Genomic DNA, 27,791 nt, shown 5'->3' with positions numbered 1-27,791 from the left:
GTGTGTAATGTGCCCAGGTTCTGTAGCATCATGTAATGGGATGGAGAGGATTAGAAAGGCTAAGTGGGAGTGCCTGTCTAGGGAAGAGGAGGTGATTGGAATTGGCCTGTATTGCCAATGTGATGTATCGCTGCACGACTGTGACCTTCCTGTCCGTCACCCACACTGAGATGGATCTGGGAGAGCTGTCACGTTGATGTTTTACGATGACGATTTTCAACCTCTGTGCTATGGTTCTGATCCAATCACAAATCACTGGACTTTTTCGGAGTCAGCACTTAGCGCTTATATACGGCGGCGTTACTGTTAAAGGCTACTCCTGCGACTACTTTACAAGGCGCCATCCAGGAAGAGCGATAGTCAAACAAATGATCATGTTTCCTGCTGTAGATGGGGGGGGTTCCAGTCTCAGTCTCAGTCTCAAAATGGTCACCTTCTATGTGGTTGCAAACATCCTTTCTTGGATTGCAGCATCGGTAAAGAAGCAGAGCCGGCCACATAAAGCAATCCAAGGAGGGGAAGCAGGGGAATAGTTGATTTTTATAACCTCTGCTAAAGCGTGGGCCAAAGGAAGGAAGAGGAATCAATGAGCAGAGCTGGGAATTGTCTTCAGTTTGTTTAACATTGCATTAGTAGTTAATGTCCTTGGAAGAGATGCATGCAGCGTTACAAAAACAATCAGTCATGTTCCTGTTGGGCATGTGCAGGATGTACTACGCGGAGGAGCCGGTGCACCAGAATGTATGTTTTTATAGGACATAGTCAAGATAATATCACATATAAATGTAATTAAACAGATTTAAAAAAAATTGCGGATATATTTATAGACCTACCCAAAAAATGCAAATCAGAAATCCTCTATATATATATTTTTTTTTTCAATGGAATTATCGCAGGTAGTGTAGTCTAGGTTGTCCACATTTTTTCCACCGACCCCCCCATAGTGAAAAATCAAAGCATGCAAGGGCCACTGTTACGTTTTTTGAACCCACTCATGTTGTTATGATGATTGTTATGATTTTTTTATTTAAAGGAAAAACAACCTGTATCTCATCTTTGTGTTATTGTAAACAAAAGGTATTATTAGTATGAATGAACCTTTTGGATTTACGTTACACTTTTTTCCTACTTTTTTTTAATATTTGAACTAAGCATTTTTTCCTCTTAATACTGTGACTCTATTCTTTAAAACTATATTGGCAGTTACTATGGTACCTATTATGTCATTGTATCTGAGATTTAAGATTATCTTAAATAAAATTAAATAAAATAAACTAAAATTAAATAAAATAAACTAAAATTAAATAAAATAAACTAAAATTAAATAAAATTAATACAATTAAATAAAATTAAATTGAATACATTTTAGATTTTTTTTTAAACCTTAAACTATATTAGGAAAGCAGGAAGTGAACAAGTGTAACAGTTACTGATTGTAAAAGTACCAGATGGAGGGGTAGGATTTAATAAGCTTTGCTTCTTCCTACTCCTTTTGGACATGTGAACCATGTGAACCGATTATGTGATGCATTCAATTGTAATCGGATGCATGTTCAAATGAAATAAAACCATTACCATTACCATAAATAGTTTGTCTTCATTCTTAAAATTAAATGTAAAAAATGTAAAATTACTCATCTTTTTGTCCATTTTGGCTATATTTTTTAGTCTTTTGTTTCATTGTATTTTTACAATAGAAAAAAAAAAATCCCAGAGCCCCACTTAGGATAATCCTGATGTAGTGGTTATAATCGGGCATTGATCAAGAAGAATGAGAGGTGATATTTTGATGTAAAATTCAGTAGTACAGAAAAAGAAGAACATATCAAATTCGCAAGCTGCGTTATACCAAGCACGTGCTTGTCAAAACACCACAAGACAAAGCCCCCCCCACCCCGTCTCGCCTCCTTGAATGCCTCGTCGCTTCACCATCGTCTATCTTTAGCCGCCGTCTTGTTGACAGCATCTGTTGAGACGTGATGTTTGCCCTCACACAACCAGGAGGTTGGTTTTGAGGTGAAAGGGGGGGGGGGGGGGCTCGACGCTCTGACGAGAGGAAGTCCTTGCTCCGCGGTGAGGTTCCAGCGCTAATGAGGAAGCCGTTAAACGCTGAGTGAAAGGTAATAATCAGCATCGGTCTCCAAAGTGCCACCGGCTGCGCGGTTCTTTCCGCTAAGTGGATGCAGAGCATTTTGGCATGCGTGTTCGAGTACCATGTGGACTGAAAAATCCATAACGGCGTTCTCGTTGCAACTTCGTTTTTGATTACATTTTGTGTAATAAATATAAACAGCAAGACATGGTGTTACATATGATGGTCATCATTCCCGAATGCGGTGAACATGGCGCTAGAAAAATCCGCACATTAATCTTAACTGCGATGATATTAGTAGGCCTTGCGGCGGTATATTGGCCATGAATATTCCTTCGACGTTAGCCTCCAGGTCAAGTACATTGTACTTTTTATTTGTCTATTTGTCTTCTTGACTTGGACTTGTACATATTTTTTCCCTCGGTTAATGCATTCCACTCCGTTAATGTGACTTGTGTAACAATATTATTGCCTCTGTGATGTTTACCTCAGATGATCTTTTGACCAGCCATCATAAAATATGTATGCGCTACCTCCAATAAGCAATAAACAGCCTGCAGCATTGACACGCTGCTTTCTTTTACCACTTAAGGCAGCAAAAGGTTGCGATATTATATTGTTTTTATAAATGTCACATGACCATGGTCTGGAAAGTCAATTTTATATGGAGCAATCACAGCCCTTTAATTTGCTTGTAACAATGCTGACTACTGAGGAGATTAGTGTGTTGGCAGAAATGCATGCCAAGATTTGATTAAAAGGGACTGAATTTTATTAATGGATTTTATCATTTTCCCCAAACATAGGGTCTATTTTGTGTTCTAATACTAAAAAATAATATTTTCTATTTAAAAATAAGCAGTCCATCACTTTTGTTTGGGAAATGATCATTAAAATGTCTTTTGCCGAAAATATATACAGTGAAACCTTGGTTAGCGTTGCATTTTTTGGTTAACATCCAAACTTGTTGACTTAGTTTGCGTATATTTTCCTTTTAGCAGACAATGTGGGGCACATTTGGTTGGCAAATATATACAGTGAAACCTTGGTTAGCGTTTAATTTTTTGGTTAACATCCAAACTTAGATTGCGTATTTTCCTGTTAGCGGACATTATGGGGCACATTTGGTTGTGTTATTAATACACTGTGAGAATCCGACTATTTTCTGAATGTTCATTCAATAATTTTTTGCCGCTTAGCCTCACAAGGGTCGCGGCGGTGCTGGAGCCTATCCCAGCTGTCCTGGGGCGAGAGGAGGGGTACTCCTTGGAGAAGGCACATATAGACAAACAACCAGCAGAAATGCATGCCAAGATTTGATTAAAAGGGACAGAATTTTATAACTGGATTTTATCATTTTCCCCAAACGTAGGGTCTATTTTTTGTTCTAATACTAAAAAAATAATATTTTATATTTAAAAATAAGCAGTCCATCATACAGATTTTTACTTTTGTTTGGGAAATGATCATTAAAATGTATTTTGCCGCAAATATATACAGTGAAACCTTGGTTAGCGTTTAATTTTTTGGTTAACATCCAAACTTAGATTGCGTATTTTCCTGTTAGCGGACAATATGGGGCACATTTGGTTGTGTTATTAATACACTGTGAGAATCCGACTATTTTCTGAATGTTCATTCAATAATTTTTTGCCGCTTAGCCTCACAAGGGGGGCTGGAGCCTATCCCAGCTGTTTTCAGGCGAGAGGAGGGGTACTCCTTGGACAGGGCACATAGTATAGACAAACAACCAGTAGAAATGCATGCCAAGATTTGATTAAAAGGGACAGAATTTTACAACTGGATTTTTATCATTTTAAAATATCTTTTGCCAAAAATATATACAGTGAAACCTTGGTTAGCGTTTAATTTTTTGGTTAACATCCAAACTTAGATTGCGTATTTTCGTGTTAGCGGACAATATGGGGCACATTTGGTTGTGTTATTAATACACTGTGAGAATCCAACTATTTTCTGAATGTTCATTTTCTGCCGCTTAGCCTCACAAGGGTCGTGAGTGTGCTGGAGCCTATCCCAGCTGTCTTCGGGCGAGAGGCGGGGTACACCCTGGACCGGTCGCCAGCCAATCACAGGGCACATATAGACAAACAACCATTCAAACTCATATTCATACCTATGTTTGGTTTCCTCCCACATTCCAAAAACATGCTAGCGACTAATTAGCGACTCCAAATTGTCCATAGGTATGAATGAATGATTTGGATAGAGTTCGGTGCATCTGAAAGGAATTAATGATGCAAACCAAGGTTCTACAGTATACCTTTATCTTTAGCGTACTCGCCAAGAAGAGATGTGACAAGGTCTAATATGAAAATGATTGACAGTATCATTTATTAAAGCTAACACAAAAAAAGCCAAAAATGAAATACACCCAGTGTGTGGAAGTGGAAGCTATTCTTACAACACACACAATAAAAATTCCTCTACTGTTTCGTCTCACAGCGTTTGTGAAGAGACACAAGAGAAGTGAAACATTAATACCATCACAGGACCACGATGCATCCTCGTACTGCTCCTGACAGTATTTTTTGGAATATTTAGAACAATTTAAGTATAAAAGTCAACACTGCTTTATCATATTGTACATTGCAAGTTGCTGTGGGTTACCTTGACACATTAAAAAAAAAAAAAAAAAAAACTCCTAAAACTGACACGTTTTCTTGGTTGGAGAGGAAGAAACTGTGGCAACATTTTTTTTCTTCCCGTTGCGTTCCCCATCACAGCGACTCCCCTGAGGATGAAGCAGAAAAATCCCATCACACAAAACGCATCGCAGTGCTTTCATTGCCGACTGTTTTATGTCGCCTGGAATTTCATTTTCGTCTTCAACCTGTCCTTTTTTTTTGTTTTTTTTTTTTTTTCTCACATTCAAGGACAGTGTACGCCGCTCTGTGTGCATCGGCACCCCCTCCAGTTATTTAAAGCACATCATGTCTTTCATTATGACTTCTGACATGACCTAAAATGTGATAGGAATAATGTCGTTGGAATTTATTAGATGCCAGTTTGAACTTGAGAAGGAAAAAAAAAAACTTGGCTATTCTGTACACAATGCCTCTGGAGACGTTATTAAAAGTGGAGTGTGTGTGGGAATGTGCAGGCTTAGCGATGCATATGAATGTTCGTTGCCGTTATAATTCATACTCATGCGACGTTTCCCAATGTTTATGTTGAATCCGGTGTTTTCGTGTAAATATGCTAATTTGCTAACAGCAAAAACGTCAACATTAACAACTCATCGATGCCCACCAGCCAATGATTGGAGATACTGTATGTTTGATGATGCAAAAATTATGCAATATAGTTGCATGGGCGTCTTTATCGTATTTGCATGAATTACTTATCAGTAGCCATGTTTACATGGACCCAAATATTCCAATTCCATTTGGTTTATTTGCTCAAACGGAACGAATGTAACCTTTGTATACACCTCATTCCCAAATTGAAGTGCCAATCCGAATGAATATATATTCAGATTCCCAGGGGTGGAATATTCCTTTCCCCAATCCGATTGAGGTATCTTGTATCCGCTCAATCGGAAAGTTGTCAGACTGCGTTCTTCTTCTTCTTCTGTTGTTTATTGGCGGTTGGCAAGCAGCTTTCGTGTGCATTAGCGCCATCTGTGGAACATAATCTAAACCAGGGGTCTCAAACATGCGGCCCCGCGGGCCATATGTGGCCCGCAGGACACTAGTTTGAGGCCCCCCGCCTTGATATGAAAGTTTAATGGTAGTGCGGCCCACGCAAGTTTGATATGGATGCTGTATGGCAGTGGTCCCCAAACTAAGGCCCGGGGGCCGGACACGGCCCACTTTCACATTTGTCCCGGCCCCCTGAACAATAAAGCATGGTGATTTTTCTGTCATAGAACTGGAAATGGTAACCTATTGTGACGTGACTACAACCACACTTTGCCCCAGTCATAGAACATAAACAAACATACGACCCTGACCCTGGCCCCTCTTCAGAGGAAAGAAAAGTCATGTGGCCCTCACTGGAAAAAGTTTGGGGACCCCTGCTGTATGGTATCATGTACCCAGAAAAAAAATATTACTTTTGATTAATGTTCATGTTAAAGGTTAAATAACTGTTAATAGTTATCCTCTCTATCCGTGTGGAAGTGGTAAGTTATTGGCTTTTTTAAGTTTAAAGGAAATAACTTGGAGGCTACCGTTTAGGTTGCTAGCTGTCTAGTTTGCGAGTTAGCATGTGTCTCAAGACCCTGCAGTTACGCAATATGTTGTAAATAAAAAAAAGTATAAATGTGACTATAGTCGTGTTTTGTTATGTCTACAGGGCTCTAATAATGCTTTGGTAATTTTAATCTGAAAAAAATAATTTGTCTACCCACCATGTGGTTTCTTAAGTTTTTATTATTTGCCGTTTTATTATTATTATTATTATTATATTTATTTATTACTGATTAATTGATTTTCTTTATTCTTGATTTGTTTATTTTTCATCTTATTTTGTGCAGAAATATAAAAATTAAGATATTTGAGAACAGTGGAATGTTTTATCAGAGCTTTTATTGTAGAAAATCGGAACCAAAGCACTGAAAAAGTTTTGATATTTTTCTGGTTTTAATAAATGCATTTTGGTTTATTCCTGTAGATCACATTCCATTTTGCAGCTGTACCTGACGTTGAGGAAAAATCCAATTCTGTGCACTGGATTTTGTTTGTTAAACTAATGGAAAATGTGGTTGAGTTTCTGTTTAATGGGTTTAATTTAAACGCCATCTTAGTGAAATGAGCCCACAAGGAGGAAGGAAGCAAATATTTGTCTTAAAAGCTCATTACTGGTGACAATTAAGGCGGCAAACAGGTTTGACAGTACATTTGATCACTGATGTGTAAGTGAGTGACACAAAGTAATTGCAGCTTGTAAACACGCTAAATACTAAATAAATAAATGCTGATATTAGCGTGTGTTGAAACTTTGGTTTGCAATGATTAAAATGAGTTGAGGTCGAGTGGTTAGCGTGCAGACCTCACAGCAAGGAGACACGGGTTCAATTCCACCCTCGGGGATCTCTGTGTGGAGTTTGCATGTTCTCCTCGTGCATGCGTGGGTTTTCTCCCACATTCCAAAAACATGCTAGGTTAATTAGCAACTCCAAATTGTCCATAGGTATGAATGTGAGTGTGAATGGTTGTTTGTCTATATGTGCCCTGTGATTGGCTGGCCACCAGTCCGTCATGCCTGGCTACAATTCAGTTTGAGAGCCTATCATGTTTTCAAAAATGAAGTAAAAAATGGTCGCTGTTTGTGGAAAAAAGAGTGAAAAAAAGTTATCCTCCCATTCTGTGTGGAAGTGGTACACTTTTGTCTTCTTACTTTCTTGTTCAACCCCGCTCAGTTCGAAACACTTTAAGTTTAGAACAAATAAATAGTAGGCTAACTAGTTAGCTTCTTATTCACTATGAGTGAATTCTTATTCACTATTATTCACTAGGGGCGATACGGCGGTCGAGTGGTTAGCGCGCAGATCTCACAGCTAGGAGACCAGGGTTCAATTCCACCCTCGGGCATCTCTGTGTGGAGTTTGCATGTTCTCCCCGTGCATGCGTGGGTTTTCTCCGGGTATTCCGGTTTCCTCCCACATTCCAAAAAACATGCTAGGTTAATTAGCGATTCCAAATTGTCCATAGGTATGAATGTGAGTATGAATGGCTGTTTGTCTATATGTGCCCTGTGATTGGCTGGCCACCAGTCCAGGGTGTACCCCGCTACCCTATCCAGCTGGGATAGGCTCCAGCATCCCCGCGACTCTCGTGAGGAAAGGTGGTAGAAAATGAATAAATGAATGAATAAAATGAGTTGAGTCAAGTGGTTAGTGTGCAGACCTCACAGCAAGGAGACCGGGTTCAATTCCACCCTCGGGCATCTCTCTGTGGAGTTTGCATGTTCTCCCCGTGCATGCGTGGGTTTTCTCCGGGTATTCCGGTTTCCTCCCACATTCCAAAAAACATGCTAGGTTAATTAGCGACTCCAAATTGTTCATAGGTATGAATGTGAGTGTGAATGGTTGTTTGTCTATATGTGCCCTGTGATTGGCTGGCCACCAGTCCAGGGTGTACCCTGTGATCAAATCACATCTTGAAGGTGCTGTTCATTCAGTCAGTTAGGTTGTTGTCCAAATTAAAACAACACGATTTACAGCTAAGAGCCTAATATTCAATGTGGAAGTGGTACATTTTTACCTGCTTATTTTGTATGTGTGGTGTGAATGGTTGTTTGTCTATATGTACCCTGTGATTGGTTTGGGTGTACCCCGCCTCTCGCCCGAAAACAGCTGTGATAGGCTCCAGCACCCCCCACGACCCTCGTGAGGATAAGCAGTAGAAAATGAATGAATGAATAAAATAAAAGAGTTGAAGCTAAAAAGTGTCTCACAGCAATGGGGTCAATACAGGAAGTTTCAGCAAGGATAACATCTCAATGCTCCTCCTCTTCAAATCTGACTGCTAAACAATAATGTGCAATTATTTCTTCCGAGTACCTCGGTCAGGGTCGCTGACAGCTTCAGAAATCAAACCTTCCACAATGGAGTGGAACAACTTAAAAACACTTAGTAATGTTCACACTTCCTAAACTAGCTTTGTGTTTCTGTAAACAAAATGAAGGACAAAGCTGAATGCCTCTAAATGGGTTGAAAGTAAAGTGGCACTTAGCAGAGTGCGGAACGGGGGGCCAAGACGACACTGGTGATGAAAGTGATGGAGAACTTGTGGAGAAGTACTATATATTTTCTTGTTTATCAGTTGAAAAGTGAATTTTTTTACTAAGTTAGAAAGCTAATAAATGAAGGAACAAAACTATGAAATAGGTGGTTGAGTGGGTAACAGGTTGGCCACGGAGTCAGGAGATGAAAAACTGGGTTCAATTTTGGTCATCTCTGTGTGGCGTTTGCATGTTCTACCCTTTGGGTTTTCTCCGGGTACTCCGGTTTCCTTCCACATTCCAAAAACATGCTAGGTTAATTAGCGACTCTAAATTGTCCATAGGTATGAATGTGAGTGTGAATGGTTGTTTGTCCTGCCAATGGCTGGCCACCAGTCTAGGGTGTACCCCTCCTCTCGCCCAAAGACAGCTGGGATAGGCTCCAGCATGTCCCTGCGACCTTAATAAGTATAAACAACATACAAAATGGATGGATGGAACTAATGAATAAACAAATTAACAAATCTCCCAACACCAACAAAACTACCGAAAACTCGAGTAAATTAGCAAAAAACAAATATAAGTAAGACTAGGAAACAAAAAAACTACCGAAATAAACAAGCTTAGAGCTTGCCAAGCTAGGATTGCCAGGTTTATAGTGCGTCTTTCTTTATAGTGGGTTAAAAATCCACTGGATAAACTGCCGGAAGACAGTTCAAACTAAAGAGCGAGAGACTGACAAAGTGTGTGATGAAGGAATTATGCGATTTAGTGATTTTAGTACCTACGTGAAACTAAAACTAATCGTGAGCTAACAAACACAAATAACCAACGGGCGAACAAAACTAGCCCGTGAAACTAAGACACTAACGGAACTGTTAAATAAAAGTTGTTAGCAAAGCTACAGAAGTTAAAAAGCTAACAAATGAGTAAAACTAACAAAACGGCATGATTCATTGATGAACCTTGATTTATTTTTTTATCAATATTTTCATCTATAAAGGGCACTGACGTCATTTTCAGTGTAGCACTATCTTAATTTTGTTTTTAAAATAAGATCCAAAGAAAAACAAGCTCCAGGATACAAATAGCCCCCAGGCCACGTCTTGGACACCCCTTAACCAAACCCAACGAAACTCGCAGACATAATAAAAAATTGACCAACAATAACAGAACAAAATCAAAACGAAAAGATTTGTCCAATGAACAAAAGTTGACTAGTGAAACTAAAAACAAAGCTAAATAACGCTAGCAAAACAATAACTATTTATCAGCACATGAATCTTCGTCAGGATCACCAACCTTTTCTGGGTTGAGTGCTTACTCTGCGTGGCGAGTTAGGGATGTATTTCATGAGTGTAAAAATAAACGATGATGGTTGTGGTGAACCGAGGTTCAAGTGGAATACTGTATCTCACTCTGTATAATTGCCATCACCATGGTAACTGCCAACGACGGAGGAAACGTCTCAACAGACTCATTCCACTTTTACATTATAGTCTAAAGTTTTTCTTTTAGATGACGAGTGAACGTCTCGCCTTACCCCTAAATATGGGCTAATAACTATAAAAGCAATCCTAACTCGCTAAATGTACTGCAAAAAAGGCTAGTAAGGATAATTCATAATGCCGACTACATAGAACATACTAACTCCTTGTTTCTAAAAATCACAAATACTTATAAATACAGCTAAAATAATGCATAAGGCTAAAAATAACCAATTAGCTAAAAATGTCATCCAATACTTCTCTACAAGAGAGGAGAAATATGATCTCAGGGAAGAAGTACATTATGTCATTGGATGCTCATATCACCTTGTACTTCGGTACGTGACAAAAAATTAAAAAAATTAAAAAAAATTAAAAAAAAATTTAAATTTAAAAAATTTAACATTTTTAAAATTTTTGAAAATTTTGAAAATTTTGAAAATTTTGAAAATTTTGAAAATTTTGAAAATTTTGAAAATTTTGAAAATTTTGAAAATTTAAAATTCTTTAAAAATTTAAAAAATTTAAAAAATTTAAAAATTTTAAAAAATTTAAAAATTTAAAAAATTAAAAAAAAACTTAAACTACATTAGGAAAGCAGGAAGTGAACAAATATAACAGTTACTGATTGTACAAGTACCAGATGGAGGGGTAGGATTTAATAAGCTTTGCTTCTTCCTACTGTGAACTGATTATGTGATGCATTCAATTGTAATCGGATGCATGTTCAAATAACCTTAAACCATTACCATTACCATTACCTACAGTAGCTCATGAATAAATGTTTGATATCAATGCATATTGAATGACATTAAATTAAAACCTGCCAACATTAGAAGTAGTGCAATTCAACACTACTATAATATTTTCCAGGTACAAAACATGACAATACCTCAAGCATTTGAATGAGTTTTCCAGGTAAAATTACCTGGATTGTAACGGATTTACGTGCTGCAGATGCCGCCATGCAACTTTATTGTACATGTCATTGTTTTTTATTTCCAAAGCAATAAAAACAAAAGTCATTATAATACAGAGATTTGTGTTTTTTTGGCTGGTGGTGGGGGTGGGAGGGGGGGTTACGGGGGCAGACAGACAGACAGACAGACAGACAGACAGACGGTGATCCAGTGAGGCCACAGTTTGCTGGTTTAACCTTGAATAGGAAGGGCACGGTTCTCCAATGTGTGTCCCTTGAAAGCCACACGGACTATGTTGATGTATGACAGCCTCATTCCTAAGTGATGCTGGAGCACACTAAAGGGATGTTGTGTCAAGATGTTCCCCATTCCCAACCCCCCCCACACACACACACCACCTACTTGACAAATCTGATGAAAAGGCTACACTCGCTATTTGCTGCTCAGTGGGGGTGCACATAATGTCTGACCTACTGGATCTTTTTTTTTTTTTTTTTTTTAAAGATGATGTCTGAATTTAAAGCAAACCCCCCCGACTCAATGATTTTAATACACACTCCACTGAAATAGCCAATTAGCAATTCACTTTCTTCTTACTGGGAGGACATGTAGGTCCATTGTAAATGATGCTATAATAGGACATCTCATCCAGCCATCACTCTGTGAGTGGAGTTCAGTCTGTGTGGAAATACTAGCTCAATACCTCCCATAGTTGATGTCATGTTGTTCCGGCTGCATGTCTCCAGGTCACATGTGCATATGAGTGAGTGACGGGAAGAAAAGCTGACTCACTTCAGGAAAATAATTTGGCTCCACTGAGTCTGTCTCAAACTCAATTTACCTGAGGGCCACTGGAGCTAGGGTCTGGGCCAGGCTGGGCCGCATCAGGTCCCCCCCCCCCCAAAAAAAACGCATTTATTAAAAACAGAAAAATATACAAACTTTTTCAGTGCTTTGGTTCCGATTTTCTACAATAAAAGCTCTTAATAAAATAATAAAACAATAAAATATCTTAATTTTTCTGCACAAAATAAGATGAAAAAAAATGAACAAATCAAGAATAAAGAAAATCAATCAGTAATAAATAAATATAATAAAATGGCAAATAATAAAAACTTAAGAAACCACATATAGTTGGTGGGTAGACAAATTATTTTTTTCACATTAAAATGAACAAAGCATTATTAGAGCCCTGTAGACATGACAAAACACGACTATAGTCACATTTATACTTTTTTTTATTTACAACATATTGCACAACTGCAGGGTCTTGAGACACGTGCTAACTCGCAAACTAGAGAGCTAGCGACCTAAACGGTAGCCTTCAAGTTATTTCCTTTCAACTTAAATAGCCAAAAACTTACCACTTCCACACGGATAGGGAGGATAACTATTAACAGTTATTTAACCTTTAACATGAACATGAATCAAACGTAATAATTTTTTTCTGGGTACATGATACCATACAGCATCCATATCAAACTTACCACTTCCACACGGATAGGGAGGATAACTATTAACAGTTATTTAACCTTTAACATGAACATTAATCAAACATAATATTTTTTTTTCTGGGTACATGATACCATACAGCATCCATATCAAACTTACCACTTCCACACGGATAGGGAGGATAACTATTAACAGTTATTTAACCTTTAACATGAACATTAATCAAACGTAATATTTTTTTCTGGGTACATGATACCATACAGCATCCATATCAAACTTACCACTTCCACACGGATAGGGAGGATAACTATTAACAGTTATTTAACCTTTAACATGAACATGAATCAAACGTAATATTTTTTTTCTGGGTACATGATACCATACAGCATCCATATCAAACTTACCACTTCCACACGGATAGGGAGGATAACTATTAACAGTTATTTAACCTTTAACATGAACATTAATCAAACGTAATAATTTTTTTTCTGGGTACATGATACCATACAGCATCCATATCAAACTTACCACTTCCACACGGATAGGGAGGATAACTATTAACAGTTATTTAACCTTTAACATGAACATTAATCAAACGTAATATTTTTTTTCTGTGTACATGATACCATACAGCATCCATATCAAACTTACCACTTCCACACGGATAGGGAGGATAACTATTAACAGTTATTTAACCTTTAACATGAACATGAATCAAACGTAATAATTTTTTTCTGGGTACATGATACCATACAGCATCCATATCAAACTTACCACTTCCACACGGATAGGGAGGATAACTATTAACAGTTATTTAACCTTTAACATGAACATTAATCAAACGTAATAATTTTTTTTCTGGGTACATGATACCATACAGCATCCATATCAAACTTACCACTTCCACACGGATAGGGAGGATAACTATTAACAGTTATTTAACCTTTAACATGAACATGAATCAAACGTAATAATTTTTTTTCTGTGTACATGATACCATACAGCATCCATATCAAACTTACCACTTCCACACGGATAGGGAGGATACTATTAACAGTTATTTAACCTTTAACATGAACATTAATCAAAGGTAATAATTTTTTTCTGGGTACATGATACCATACAGCATCCATATCAAACTAACATTAAACTTTCATATCAAGGCGGGGGCCTCAAAGTAGTGTCCTGCGGTCCACATTTGGCCCGCGGCCCGCTTGTTTGAGACCCCCCGGTCTAAAGCCACTTGTGCTGGAAAGTATTGCAAGTTTTGCTTTTATTCACTAAGTTGAACCCAGCAGCAGGATTTATTGACACGGTGAACGCAAGGCTGTTATCCCTGGCTGACAGCTAAGAGACGTACAGTAAACTCTATGTAGAAAGTGGCTGAAATGACCCAAAAAATGACTCAATGCTGAGAAAATTGCAATGACCTTTTGAAATCTCTTCATGGGTACCGGTTGCCACTTGGATCCTAAGTGCTGCTGTCTGCAGTATTGGCCATCATTTGTCACTTGTGACCCCCCCCATCCCACCTCCTCCCCCCCATCAGCTGTCATTTGTATTTGGCATCATGGAGGCAGACGCTCGACGAGTCGCCGCAAATTACCCACAACCTGAGTGGTATCAATGGTGCTTTTAAAGAGGCCTGCGGGGGGGTGTGAGTGGATGTGGTTGCACCTCATGTCCATCAAAAGTGAAGTCCATTGGATGAGACTTCAACTAAATATGAGATTGATGTGCATGTGCGAATAAAAATGATGGCTGTGAGTGAAATTTATCTGTCAACCTGAATATAAAATTCTATATTTTACCTCGGGCTGCACGGTGATCAAGTGGTTAGCATGCAGGCCTGTGTTCAATCCCACCCTCGGCCATCTCTGTGTGGAGTTTACATGTTCTCCCCGTGCATGCGTGGGTTTTCTCCCACATTCCAAAAAACATGCTAGGTTAATTAGCGACTCCAAATTGTCCATAGGTATGAATGTGAGTGTGAATGGTTGTTTGTCTATATGTGCCCTGTGATTGGCTGGCCACCAGTCCGTCATGCCTGGCTACAATTCAGTTTGAGAGCCTATCATGTTTTCAAAAATGAAGTAAAAAATGGTCGCTGTTTGTGAAAAAAAGAGTGAAAAAAAGTTATCCTCCCATTCTGTGTGGAAGTGGTACACTTTTGTCTTCTTACTTTCTGGTTCAACCCCGCTCAGTTCGAAACACTTTAAGTTTAGAACAAATAAATAGTAGGCTAACTAGTTAGTTTCTTATTCACTATGAGTGAATTCTTATTCAGTATTATTCACTAGGGGCGGCACGGGGGACGAGTGGTTAGCTCGCAGACCTCACAGCTAGGAGACCAGGGTTCAATTCCACCCTCGGCCATTTCTGTGTGGAGTTTGCATGTTCTCCCCGTGCATGTGTGGGTTTTTATCCGGGTACTCCGGTTTCCTCCCACATTCCAAAAAACATGCTAGGTTAATTAGCGACTCCAAATTGTCCATAGGTATGAATGTGAATGTGAATGGTTGTTTGTCTATATGTGCCCTGTGATTGGCTGGCCACCAGTCCAGGGTGTATGTACCCCGCCTCTCGCCCGAAGACAGCTGGGATAGGCTCCAGCACCCCCGCGAAAAGCGGTAGAAAATGAATGAATGAATGAATATTATTCACTATTCACTATGACCTTCTCTGATGTCTTTGTAATGCACATTAGCATTGCGAAATGTGGTGTAAACAAAAAAATAAGAGCGTAAAGGTGACTATAGGGGTGCTATTTCATGTCTGCAGGGCTCTAATAATAGCAAAAATTGGTTTTCTATGCTCTAACTAAGAACTCTGCCAAATTGCTATCATTAGCTGAAAGGTTCTTTGGAATATGGAGGAATATTTTGTTTTATACATACAGTGCTGTATATCCTTCCCACATGTTATTGTATTATTGAGTTATATGTTATTGTTGGTTATTTTTCACACCTTTCGTGACTCACCAACAAGGAGAAAATGTACTGCTACAGAAAAAAAGGACATTTTTTTTTAACCAATAAAATATTATGTGTTGTTTTTTTAATGTTACCTTCAATGCACTGATGTAAAAGTCGAATCCCCTAACTATTATTTTGTTTTATTTCACACGGGCAGGTGAACACCTTCGAGTGTGTCCACAGGGGAACACGTGTTGCACCCCAGAAATTGAAGACGCTTTCGGGCAGCGGAGTAAACAAGAGTTTGGCAATCTGGTTGATGAGATAAGTCATAACTTGAGAAGCATCTTTGTCTCCAGGCATCAGAAGTTTGATGGTAAGTATTATTATTATTTTTTGTTTATTTAGAAAAAAAATCTAATGGAAAAACAGACTGCAAAAATGAAAGCATCAGGAGTGTAGGTGTTGATTTAAAATGTATTCACTGTTTTGTCGGTGTTTAGCTCTTCTCACCCTGCGAAAACGTCATTAATATGCTAGCGGGTGGAGTAGCCTTTAAACAAACAGGGCTTCTTGCTCAGCAGATTGACACGTCGAACAGCGGCCCTTCGCTAAGCTTTGCATTATTAAGCTTCGGTTTCACGGTGCCGCGTGATGGAGCCCCACAGTGACTGCCTTGACCACCGGGATGCTGCCGCCACAGGATAGGGGAGGGGGGGCTCATTACCCAACCCAGACACACTTTACCTCCTCACCCTACTTGTATCCTTTCCTGCGTGGCGTCAGCTTCTTTTAGCTTTAATGAGATAAAATAATCCCTCTCTCATCCAACATGAGACTGTGTGGGAGGAAGCTTCTTATCACCTCGTATAACGGTAAAGGTGGAAAAAAAAAATGGCCACCTGTCTGTTTGATCTTTAAGGTGAATTCAGCACTGCACCCGGTGGATAGCGGCGTATACTAAAATCTTCATTTCTTATTAAAGTCGTGGCTATTAAGTTTTAATTCCTAGTTGATTTTGCAGCTCGACGTTTCCTTGGTAACAGAGTGTTCACCAAAGCTGGCTGTGCGCTGGATGTTGTGTATCGCAATGTAAAAGTAAGCAAGTACAATATTTGAAGTCACTTGTCGGAAGTTATGATACTGATTTTAAGATATGGTGAAACCTCAGTTTCCATACGCTGTGGTTTTTGTAATTTTTTGACAAAAATTATAACAAAGAATAATAGGAGTGTAAATCTGACTGTATGGCTTTAATGGATACAGTGCTCTAATAAGGATGAAAATCATATTTAGAAAGTCATAAACAGGTTTTCTATAATATAAAATAATATGTATATATTATTGTATAATATTATTATATAATATTATAATAATATTCATATTAAAATATATAATATAAAATAATATGTATACATTATTATATAATATTATTATATAATATTATAAAATAATATTCATATTAAATTATATAATATATAATTATTAGATTATATTCATATTATATTATTATATAATATAATATATATATACATATATAATATGTATATAATATAATATGAAAATATTAAATTTTTTAACGGGTCCCTGGCATAATTCTTCAACTTTGCTTACATACTGCATGTAAAATTATTGTTATTCCCTGTGAAATATGTTTTTTTTAAATGGAGTAATTGGATTTGTATTATTTCCTATGGAAAATTATCCGAATTTTTGGAATTGATTGACAAAAAGCAAGATTCCACCGTAATTATGATCAGTGCTCATCAAACAACTTTCAACTAGCTCAAAAATATGTGATAATCATTTGTCAAATACAGTAAACCTCGGATATATCGGACTCGGATATATCGGAAATTCGCTCACAAGGGACAGATAAAAAAGAACCGATTTTTCTGTAATGCATTTCCAATAAAAATTCATTGCATATATCGGATTTTTTATAACGGATTTCGCCTATTTCGGACAAAATCTCCAGTCCCGTTCCAATGCATTTCCATTAAATTTCCCTCGCATATATCGGATGGCCGCATCGTGGCGCTCCGATTCGCCGAATCGTGACAGGCCGCTATACGACGTCATTTGCAGCGTTTGCAGCGTTGCCTGCGCGTCCAGGTACATTGGAAACATAGTCAAGGAAGTGCCTTTTTATAACGGATAAAATCCCATTTACGCATATACCGGATATAAATCCGAAATATGCGTAAAACGGACATTTTCCGGTATACGCATATAACGGATTTCGCTTATATCGGACAAAACCAGTGGGAACAATTGAATCCGATATATCCGAGGTTTACTGTAGTATTTTGTCTATCATTTGTCTTTAAAAAAAAGTCAATCAAAGCTCAGCTGGGATAGGCTCCAGCCTACTCTTGACCTGAAAAATGTATAAAAAATGGATGGATCATTTTCTATTCAGGGTCGTCTTACTTTCAGGTCAATACGGTATTCAACAATAATAATATTTTATCAATTTTATTGATATTGAAATTATTTAATGAGTTAATTGTCCTTTTTGCCAACCCAGGAAATGTATCCCAATTACTTCTTGTGTTGGAATATTGGTTCATCATGGACGTAATATAAGCCCGGATCAAAGTTTTATGAGGACACTCATGCCTTTTATTATTTTTATTTATTTATTTATTATTCATTTTTTTTATTATATTTATTATTTCCTGTGTTAAATGATGCCAAAGCATCAGATAATGAAGTTTGCGCATTTGAAGTTTTTTCAAACACAGAATTTTACTGACGTTAATGCAATCCGGAGCTCCTCATTTGGGCTGCAGATTGAACGCGGACCTGCGCTACTGGAAGTCCTCGGGATCGCTTGAGAGTGTGGCATAAATTAGACATTAAATTAAACAAAGCGTTTGAGGGCAGAAGTATGAAGTTTATGATAACACTGTAGAAAGAGGTGCAGAATCTGGAAGATCTAGAAAGCGTTATTATGTGTAGCTGCTCTATAGGAGTCCACAACTCAATACAAAGCGCTGAAAATGAACATAATAGGTCCCCTTTAATCTTGTTGTGTTATAATTGTCCTACATCCCTATCGCCAATTGAATAATGTTAGTAATATCAGTGCAACTTAATACAGTAACTGTCCAATATATTGAGTTTATTGGAAAAGTTAATTATAAGAATACATCAAATTGTATTGAATGACATCAAATCAGTCATATCACGATGCCAGAGTGATGTGTGCTTCTTTCATCCAGGAATGTACGCTTCCTCTCCTCTCTCTTCCTCACCATTCCCGGAAACACATGAATAAATAAGCATTATTTCCATGTGCTGCTGTCAGCGTATGGCGGATGTCACAAGGAGCCAAGTGAAGACTTGGTCCAGCAACGCTGCTTCCTCTTGGGCTTTGCTGTCACTCTTTCCTTCATTTCATCAGGCACATTCTGTACTTGAGTTTCAGCTCGTTAAGGAGAAGCGGCGTCTTCCAGAACGGACTTTCCCAAATATTAATTGCAAAATTTGTGTTGCTAATTGAATAAAAGTTTTTTGTAGTATTGTAGCTGTCAGGTTAGAAGAATCGCAGAATGAGCTGATGTGCCGCGTCGAGATGTGAGGAAAAGCGTGCTGTGTATGTGAAAATATGCATTATTCAGTAACTTTTGTGAGTCTCTACCGAGCACCAAAAAGCGATAAGATGAGTATCAGTTTTGGAACTGAGCCACAACACACCATTAGCTCATGTAGATACGTAGATGCTCCACAGTACTTCACACCTGGCTTTGGAGGCCCACCTACACAAAAGGAGACTCTGTAATGAATCTCCGTATTGCTGGATGTGTGCTGATGGTGGCTAACCCACATATGTACAAAGCTACCTTTGTGTCATGGGTGGGTGGGTGGGTGGGTGGGGGGGACACCATGTTTCTTCCAGTATATCTTCTCAAGGGACAATACACCAGAAACACAACATAGATATACTATACATATAGTGTTGGTGAGCCAAAACATTACAGTACATGTCAATGAACCGCAGCTCCCCAATTCCCAACAGCACTCGTGCAGCCGCAGACCATGACACCACCTTAACTGGAGGCAAGACATAATTATCTTGGAATTTACAGTACTCGTGTTACCTGGTTCTACCATATCTTACTTATTGTGTGGAAATATGGAGTAATAATAACTATAAAAGCAATCTTCACTCGCTAAATGTACTGCAAAAAAAAAAAGGCTAGTAAGGATAATTCATGATGCCGCCTACAGAGAACATACTGACTCCTTATTTGTAAAATCACAAATACTTCAACTTGCTGATATATATAATTAAATTAAATTAAATTAATAAAACAAAATTAAAATTAAAATTAAAATTAAAATTAAAATTAAAATTAAAATTAAAATTAAAATTAAAATTAAAATTAAAATTAAAATTAAAATTAAAATTAAAATTAAAATTAAAATTAAAATTAAAATTAAAATTAAATTAGGAAAGCAGGAAGTGAACAAATGTAACAGTTACTTATTGCAAAAGTTAAAAAAATTAAAAAAAATTTAAAAATAAAAAAATAACAAAATTTTAAAAATTTTAAAAATTTAAAAAATGTAAACATTTTAAACATTTTGAAAATTTAAAATAAAAAAAATACAAAAAAATTTAAAAATTAAACATTTTTAAAAAATTTAAACATTTTAAACATTTTGAAAATTTAAAAAAAATTAAAAAAATACAAAAAAATAAAAAAGTAAAAAAAATAAAAATTTAAAAATTAAAAAAAAATTAAACATTTTGAAAATTTCAAAAAATTTAAAAATTATAAAAAAAATTAAACTAGGAAAGCAGGAAGTGAACAAATATAACCGTTACTGATTGTAAAAGTACCCGATGGAGGAGTAGGATTTAATAAGCTTTGCTTCTTCCTACTCCTTTCGGACATGTGGAACTGTGAACTGATTATGTGATGCATTCAATTGCAATCTGATGCGTGTTAAAATGAAATAAAACCATTACCATAATTCTTATTTTCATTAGGAAGTACCATTGTGTGTACCATTCGGTCCACCAAGCATTGGACAGTCCGCCCTAATTTGCTTTGTGCCTCCTCAGCCCGAGGCAGATCTTCTCAGGTATTGTGCGCACCAGGCCCCCTGCCGCCTGGCCCCAATGTCGAGGTGCAGTGCACCTGTTTTAAATACTTTACCTACATAAACGAACATAGATAAGTGCATAGAATAAAATGTTTAATAAAGGTGAGAACTGTGACGGATCCTGAAAGTATTAACGCTGCATTTTAATACATTTGACAGAAAATAAGTAGTAATAAGTAGTAAAGTAGTAAATAAGTATCCGATTTTTTTGCAGAATTCTTCCTGGAGCTGCTGGAGAACACCGAGAGGTCCTTGAATGAGATGTTCGTACGGACTTACGGCAAGCCTTACATGCAGAATGCTGAGGTGTTCGAGAACCTTTTCGCCGAGCTGAAACGCTATTACACGGGAGGGAACGTCAACCTGGAGGAAATGCTCAACGACTTTTGGTCTCGATTGCTGGAGCGCATGTTCACGTTGCTCAACTCGCAGTACGTCATCACTGAGGACTACTTGGAGTGTATCAGCAAGTACACTGACCAGCTCAAACCCTTTGGAGATGTGCCCCGGAAGCTGAAGGCGCAGGTCACACGGGCGTTTGTCGCCGCTCGTACTTTCGTCCAAGGACTCTCTGTTGGCCGGGAGGTGGCTCAAAGAGTTTCCAAGGTAAACATATCATCTTTGTTCCACTTTTCTGACCTATAAATGTTGTTAGAATGTTGTACTCTTGTTTTAAACGATTTTAGCATTCTATCAGAGATGACACCACGGATCAGACTGTTATATTGAGTAACGACCTCCTGTGATTTCTGATGGGTTGACAAAGCTCGTCGTGAGTTCCCTTATAGCAGGGGTGGGCAAACTACGGCCCGGGGGCCACATGTGGCCCACTAAGCGTTTGAATCCGGCCCGCCAGTTGCTTTCTAACTTTTAACATACGTACATGCTGGCAACATGACTTGGAAGTCGGATGTCTTATTCAGTAAAAAAAAACAATAAAAATAATTTAAAAAAAAATTAAAATGTAAAATTCAAGTTTGTAGTTTGATGTGGTTTGATGTTTAAAGTGCTCTGGAAAAAAGGGATATATGGAACATATTTAAAACATATAGCTAATAATCTGACACGTTTACAGATAAAATTATACAAATAAGTAAATAAATAAAATAAATAATAAATATATAAAAATATGATAAAATTGATATATAATGTAATTAATAATATATATAATAAATTATATATATATATAATATGTAGATTAAATATAATATATAATAAATACAATTAGACAAATAATTCAAGGTGGACTGTTAGAATTATAAGCAAATACAAATATATACAAATATATATATAAAAATATACATATATACAAATAAATAAATTAAATAAATAATAAATATAATATATTAAATATAATATATATAATAATAAAATTTATATATATATATAATTAATCATTATAATATATAATAAATAAATAAAATTAGACAAATAATTAAAGGTGGACTGTTATAATTATAAGCGTAAAATAGTGTGTGTGTTATAAAAAATATATATTCTGGCCCCCCGGACAGTTTTGTTAACTCAATGCGGCCCATGAGTCCAAAAGTTTGCCCACCCCTGCCTTATAGCTTGCGATTGGGTCCCGCCAAAGAAAGAGCGACTGTATTTACACAATTAGTAGTACATCTGAAGTATCGGCAATGTCATGTTATGCTAAAATATTTAACAGAATTATTGAACAAAATTAGTTATCACTGGTATTTTTGTATATATTTCTCCAGAGTAATGGGGTAAAATTTTCTTTTTGTGGGGTCCCTCAGGACTCTATCTTTGGTCCCTTTTTGTATGCATTTTTTTCCCTCATAACAAAGCTCCTGCATGAAGATGTTAAAATATAACATACAACTACAATGTAAAAGTACAAAAAGAAAGAGTAGATGTGCATACTGTATCAGTACAATCAAGAGATCAAATTAAAAAATCGCAGTATTTCTTCAGTTTTGCTCAATAGTTCCGTTTACAAGTATTCTAAAGCAGCCTTGCCAAGGATTATCGTGACTCATAACTCATCTGCATTTACGTTCTATTCAGACAGGCGTTTACACTCTGAAATCATGCCTGACTGATTGCTGGTTTCAGACTACAAAATTTGGCTCTTAGTTTACAAAGCATTCACCGTTCTGGCTCTTTTAATTCCACTATCACGTCTCTTGCCTGAAGGGGGGAACCTCTATGTACTTTGAGAAAGGACACGGAGTATAAATTATAGAACAGTTACGCCTGCTGATCTTGGATGTTGTTTTTGAAACTACATTGATTTTAGTAAACACTTTTTGGATGTAGTTTTGGATCACAGGATGCTGCAGAAACATCAAATGTACTATTTTATTTTTAATAATTTAGGATATGGTTCTGTTTGTAGCTACTCTGTATCCGTGAGTAGTATTTTGTGTATGCCGAGATTTAAATAACCGTGTATTTATTTCCTGGTAGAAATGAACCACTAAAAATAAGCCACATTTCCAACAATTGACTCAGTTCAGTTCAAGCTTTTTGTGGTATAATTTTGGAACTTGCAATTGTATTTTATTTTATCTTGTATATTTCTTAGCTGAGTGTTAAGTTGTTGTGTGATGATTTTAGCATTCTATCAGAGATGACACCATGGATCAGACTGTTATATTGAGTAACGACCTCCTGTGATTTCTGATGGGTTGACAAAGCTCGTCGTGAGTTCCCTTATAGCCGCCAAAGAAAGAGCGACTGTATTTACACAATTAGTAGTACATCTGAAGTATCGGCAATGTCATAGAATTAGATCATAGTCATAATTGTTTTGTTCCAAACTACAACAATTGACTCAGTTCAGTTCAAGCTTTTTGTGGTATAATTTTGGAACTTGCAATTGTATTTTTATTATATGTTAGTATATTGTTAACTTGTTAAAATGTTCCCTAAGTGTTACATAAGTGTGTATGTAACGGTTTTAACAGTTTGACCCTGCGAAAAAATTTGAAAAAGAAAATGACCCCATACAACAATAAAATTTGCAATTTCTTCTAATTAAAAAATATATAATTAAATTACATTTAAAAAATATATAGATTTTTTTTTATAAAAAAATAATTAAATTACAAAATATAAAATATAAAATTATATTAGGAAAGCAGGAAGTGAACAAATGTAACAGTTACTGATTGTAAAAGTACCAGATAGAGGGGTAGGATTTAATAAGCTTTGCTTCTTCCTACTCCTTTTGGACATGTGGAACTGGGAACTGATTATGTGATGCATTCAATTGTAATCTGATGCATGTTCAAATGAAATTAACATTACCATTACCATTACCATAAAATGTATTATTTGTAAATAGTTTTGTATTTGATTTGTTTTCTCATAACAAATCATGTAGCTACTCTGTATCCGTGAGTAGTATTTTGTGTATGCCGAGATTTAAATAACCGCATATTTATTTCCTGGTAGAAATGAACCACTAAAAATAAGCCTCATTTCCAACAATTGACGCAGTTCAGTACAAGCTTTTTGTGGTATAATTTTGGAACTTGCAATTGTATTTTATTATATGTTAGTATATTGTTAACTTTTTTTTTTTTTTTTTACACATCCGGAAAATGTTCCCTAAGTGTTACATAAGTATGTATGTAACGATTTTAACAGTTTGACCCTGCGAAAAATTTGCTTTCTATTTTCACTTTCCATTATTCCTTTCGAAATTGGAACACCTTGGAAGTCAACCAGCATCGACTAGCGTGTACTGGAACACATGGAAATGAAGACATGATTTCGCCTCGTTCCTTTTGCTTTAATCTTACACCGCACATGATGAAAACTGCAAACACTCCCGGGGTAATATGGTATATAAGTAGGAGCAGCATTAAAGTGGCGTTACATCAAACAGAATATTAAGGGATATGTACAACTTAATTATTGCTGCTGGATAGTAAGGGGGGAAGCAGTGACCATCTGTTAGATTATCTTCTCTGTTCCGTTGAAATATTTTAAGCTATTTAAATGAAATTAGTCAGAGCAAGGAGGAACTGTTTACAGTAAAATAAATAAATCAATAAATAAAGCATATTTAATAAAAAAAAATACTTGTTAAAAACTGCAGAAGGGGACATTCATTCATTTTCTACCGCTTTTCCTCACAAGGGTCGCAGGGGGTGCTGGAGCCTATCCCAGCTGTCTTCCGGCGTGAGGCGGGGTACACCCTGGACTGGTCGCCAGCCAATCACAGGGCACATATAGACAAACAACCATTCACACTCACATTCATACCTATGGACAATTTGGAGTGGCTAATTAACCTAGCATGTTTTTTTTGGAATGTGGGAGGAAACCGGAGTACCCGGAGAAAACCCACGCATGCACGGGGAGAACATGCAAACTCCACACAATTCCGAGGGGGGAATTGAACCCTGGTTTCCTAGCTGTGAGGTCGGCGCGCTAACCACTAGACCGCCGTGCTGCCCCTGAAAATACAGTCAAAATGAATAATATTATTATTCATTACGCGGTGTAGTGTATGTGTTGACGCTCATAATAATAATAATAATAATAATAATAATAATAATAATAATAATAATAATAATAATAATAATAATAATAATAATAATAATAATAATAATAATAATAATAATAATAATAATATTTTGAATAATAATATGAATTTTCAGGGGCGGCACGGCGGGCTAGTGGTTAGCGCGCAGACCTCACAGCTAGGAGACCAGGGTTCAATTCCACCCTCGGAATTGAACCCTGTGTGGAGTTTGCATGTTCGCCCCGTGCATGCGTTGGTTTTCTCCGGGTACTCCGGTTTCCTCCCACATTCCAAAAACATGCTAGGTTAATTAGCGACTCCAAATTAAATAATAATAATAAAAATATATATATATTATTAATAATAATAATTAAAGTCTGCACTGACTGCATGTGTGACCTGTTTGAACTAATGGTGCACTAATGAGCCAAGTTCAGACACGGCGATCACTCAACATCCATCACTCCGACACCTCTAAGTGAGTCATAGATGCTCATGGAGGCCCACAGAGAAGACATGACCACCTCTCAAATGTCTCCCCTTCCCTCTTTGCGGGCAGCAGAAACTCACCGCTGCACTTTCGACTGATTCCTGAGATTAGATTTATGAACGTGTGTGCGAAAGACCCATGTGAGCACATGGCGGCCGTGCCTAATTCATCCTCAAGATATATGACAGGCTGGGAGGAGCGAGGGGAGCTCATCTTCTCGTTTATTGTGAAGAGCGGGCCCGTGGGTGACACGTGTTTTACTCCGAGAGCAGGTGGTTCTCAGTAGAGAGAGACAATCTTGTATCTGCAGTGTGTGAGGCAGCTCCGCTGCTGTCTCCTCTCAGCTGGAACGAGAGAGAGCGTAGGCCGGGACGTGAAAGTTGACGTCCCATATGAAATAATGTCAAGTTCATAGTAAAAGCTGGATGAAAATGTTTTAAGTAACATTTTAACCATCATACATGTGTAAAAATACATAGTATAAGACCTAATATTTAATACTAACAAAAAGGACAAAGCAATTTTTCTCATAACAAATCATGTAAATGCAAAACTATTTACCAATAATACATTTTATGGTAATGGTAATGGTTTTATTTCATTTGAACATGCATCAGATTACAATTGAATGCATCACATAATCAGTTCACAGTTCCACATGTCCAAAAGGAGTAGGAAGAAGCAAAGCTTATTAAATCCTACCCCTCCATCTGGTACTTTTACAGAAACGTATGTATCAGAAACTGATACATTTGTTCACTTCCTGCTTTCCTAATGTAGTTTAATTTTTTTTTTATTAATTTTTTTTTTTTAAATTTTAAACGCATCCTTGTCATTGATGAGGCCACGGCCAATGTGGACCCAAGGTCAGAGGAGTTTACTTTCAACTTGTGACACTCAATTAAATGGTAATGGTAATTGTAATGGTAATGGTAATGGTAATGGTTTAATTTCATTTGAACATGCATCAGATTACAATTGAATGCATCACATAATCAGTTCCCAGTTCCACATGTCCAAAAGGAGTAGGAAGAAGCAAAGCTTATTAAATCCTACCCCTCCATCTGGTACTTTTACAATCAGTAACTGTTACATTTGTTCACTTCCTGCTTTCCTAATGTAGTTTTTTTGTTGTTGTTTTTTTGTTTTAATTTAAAAAATGTTTAAAATTTTCTTTTAAACATATCCTTGTCATTGATGAGGCCACGGCCAATGTGGACCCAAGGTCAGAGGAGTTTACTTTCAACTTGTGACACTCAATTAATTAATTAATTAATTAATTAATCCGATTACAATTGAATGCATCACATAATCAGTTCACAGTCCAAAAGGAGTAGGAAGAAGCAAAGCTTATTAAATCCTACCCCTCCATCTGGTACTTTTACAATCAGTAACTGTTACATTTGTTCACTTCCTGCTTTCTTAATATAATTTTTTATATATTTCTTAATTTAATAAATCTTTTTAAATCAAAAAAATATATATATTTTTTATTGTTCAAATTTAATTTAATTATATTTTTTTAATTTAAAAAAATTACACATTTTATTGTTGTACGGGGTAATTTTCTTTTTCAAAGATGGAAAAAAGTGAAAAATTAAAATGTTTCTAACATAAAGTGTGTGGTCCTAAATATAATACTAAATATCATACAAGTGATTATTCCTAACCAAAATGGCAAAATTGGTATAAAAACGCATTGATTCTAGTATGGGTCATTTTTGACCCACTTATGGAAGAGTGTAGCGTCCAGTCACTCGTGCATCTAAGGGTTAAAATAGTTCTACTGCCATCTTTTGGAGTCGCCTTCACTCACCGCCATTAATGCCAGTATGTTTTTGGACCTGACACTAATTACGAAACCCTGCCGTTTATTGAATAAAGGTGCTAATTACAACATTTCCCGCCAAGTGACGATGACGTGTTCTCGCACTGTGTGCTCTCGCAGGTAAGCAGCACTCCAGCATGCATGCGAGCGCTGACAAAGATGTCGTACTGCCCCTTCTGTCAAGGCATGCCCGCCATTAAGCCCTGCAAGAACTACTGCCTCAACGTGATGAAGGGCTGCCTGGCCAATCAAGCTGATCTGGACACGGAGTGGAACCATTACATCGGTAAGTGACACG

At 36.9% G+C, this 27,791-nt stretch overlaps 1 protein-coding gene across 3 annotated transcripts in view; it reads left to right on the top strand.

Moving 5' to 3' along the window:
• The window catches only part of gpc6b (glypican 6b), a 103,622-nt gene that overhangs the window by 13,855 nt on the left and 61,976 nt on the right, over positions 1-27,791 (top strand). For all 3 annotated transcript variants that reach the window (XM_058082978.1, XM_058082976.1, XM_058082977.1), the window contains exons 2-4: positions 15,771-15,929; positions 20,886-21,277; positions 27,614-27,779. In XM_058082978.1, coding sequence (XP_057938961.1) covers positions 15,771-15,929; positions 20,886-21,277; positions 27,614-27,779 — 717 coding nt within the window. The remainder of the gene's footprint in view (positions 1-15,770; positions 15,930-20,885; positions 21,278-27,613; positions 27,780-27,791) is intronic.

This window comes from Doryrhamphus excisus, chromosome 9 (assembly GCF_030265055.1).
Source record: "Doryrhamphus excisus isolate RoL2022-K1 chromosome 9, RoL_Dexc_1.0, whole genome shotgun sequence".
NCBI lineage: Eukaryota > Metazoa > Chordata > Actinopteri > Syngnathiformes > Syngnathidae > Doryrhamphus > Doryrhamphus excisus.
This window is presented reverse-complemented; position numbering and strand designations above follow the sequence as displayed.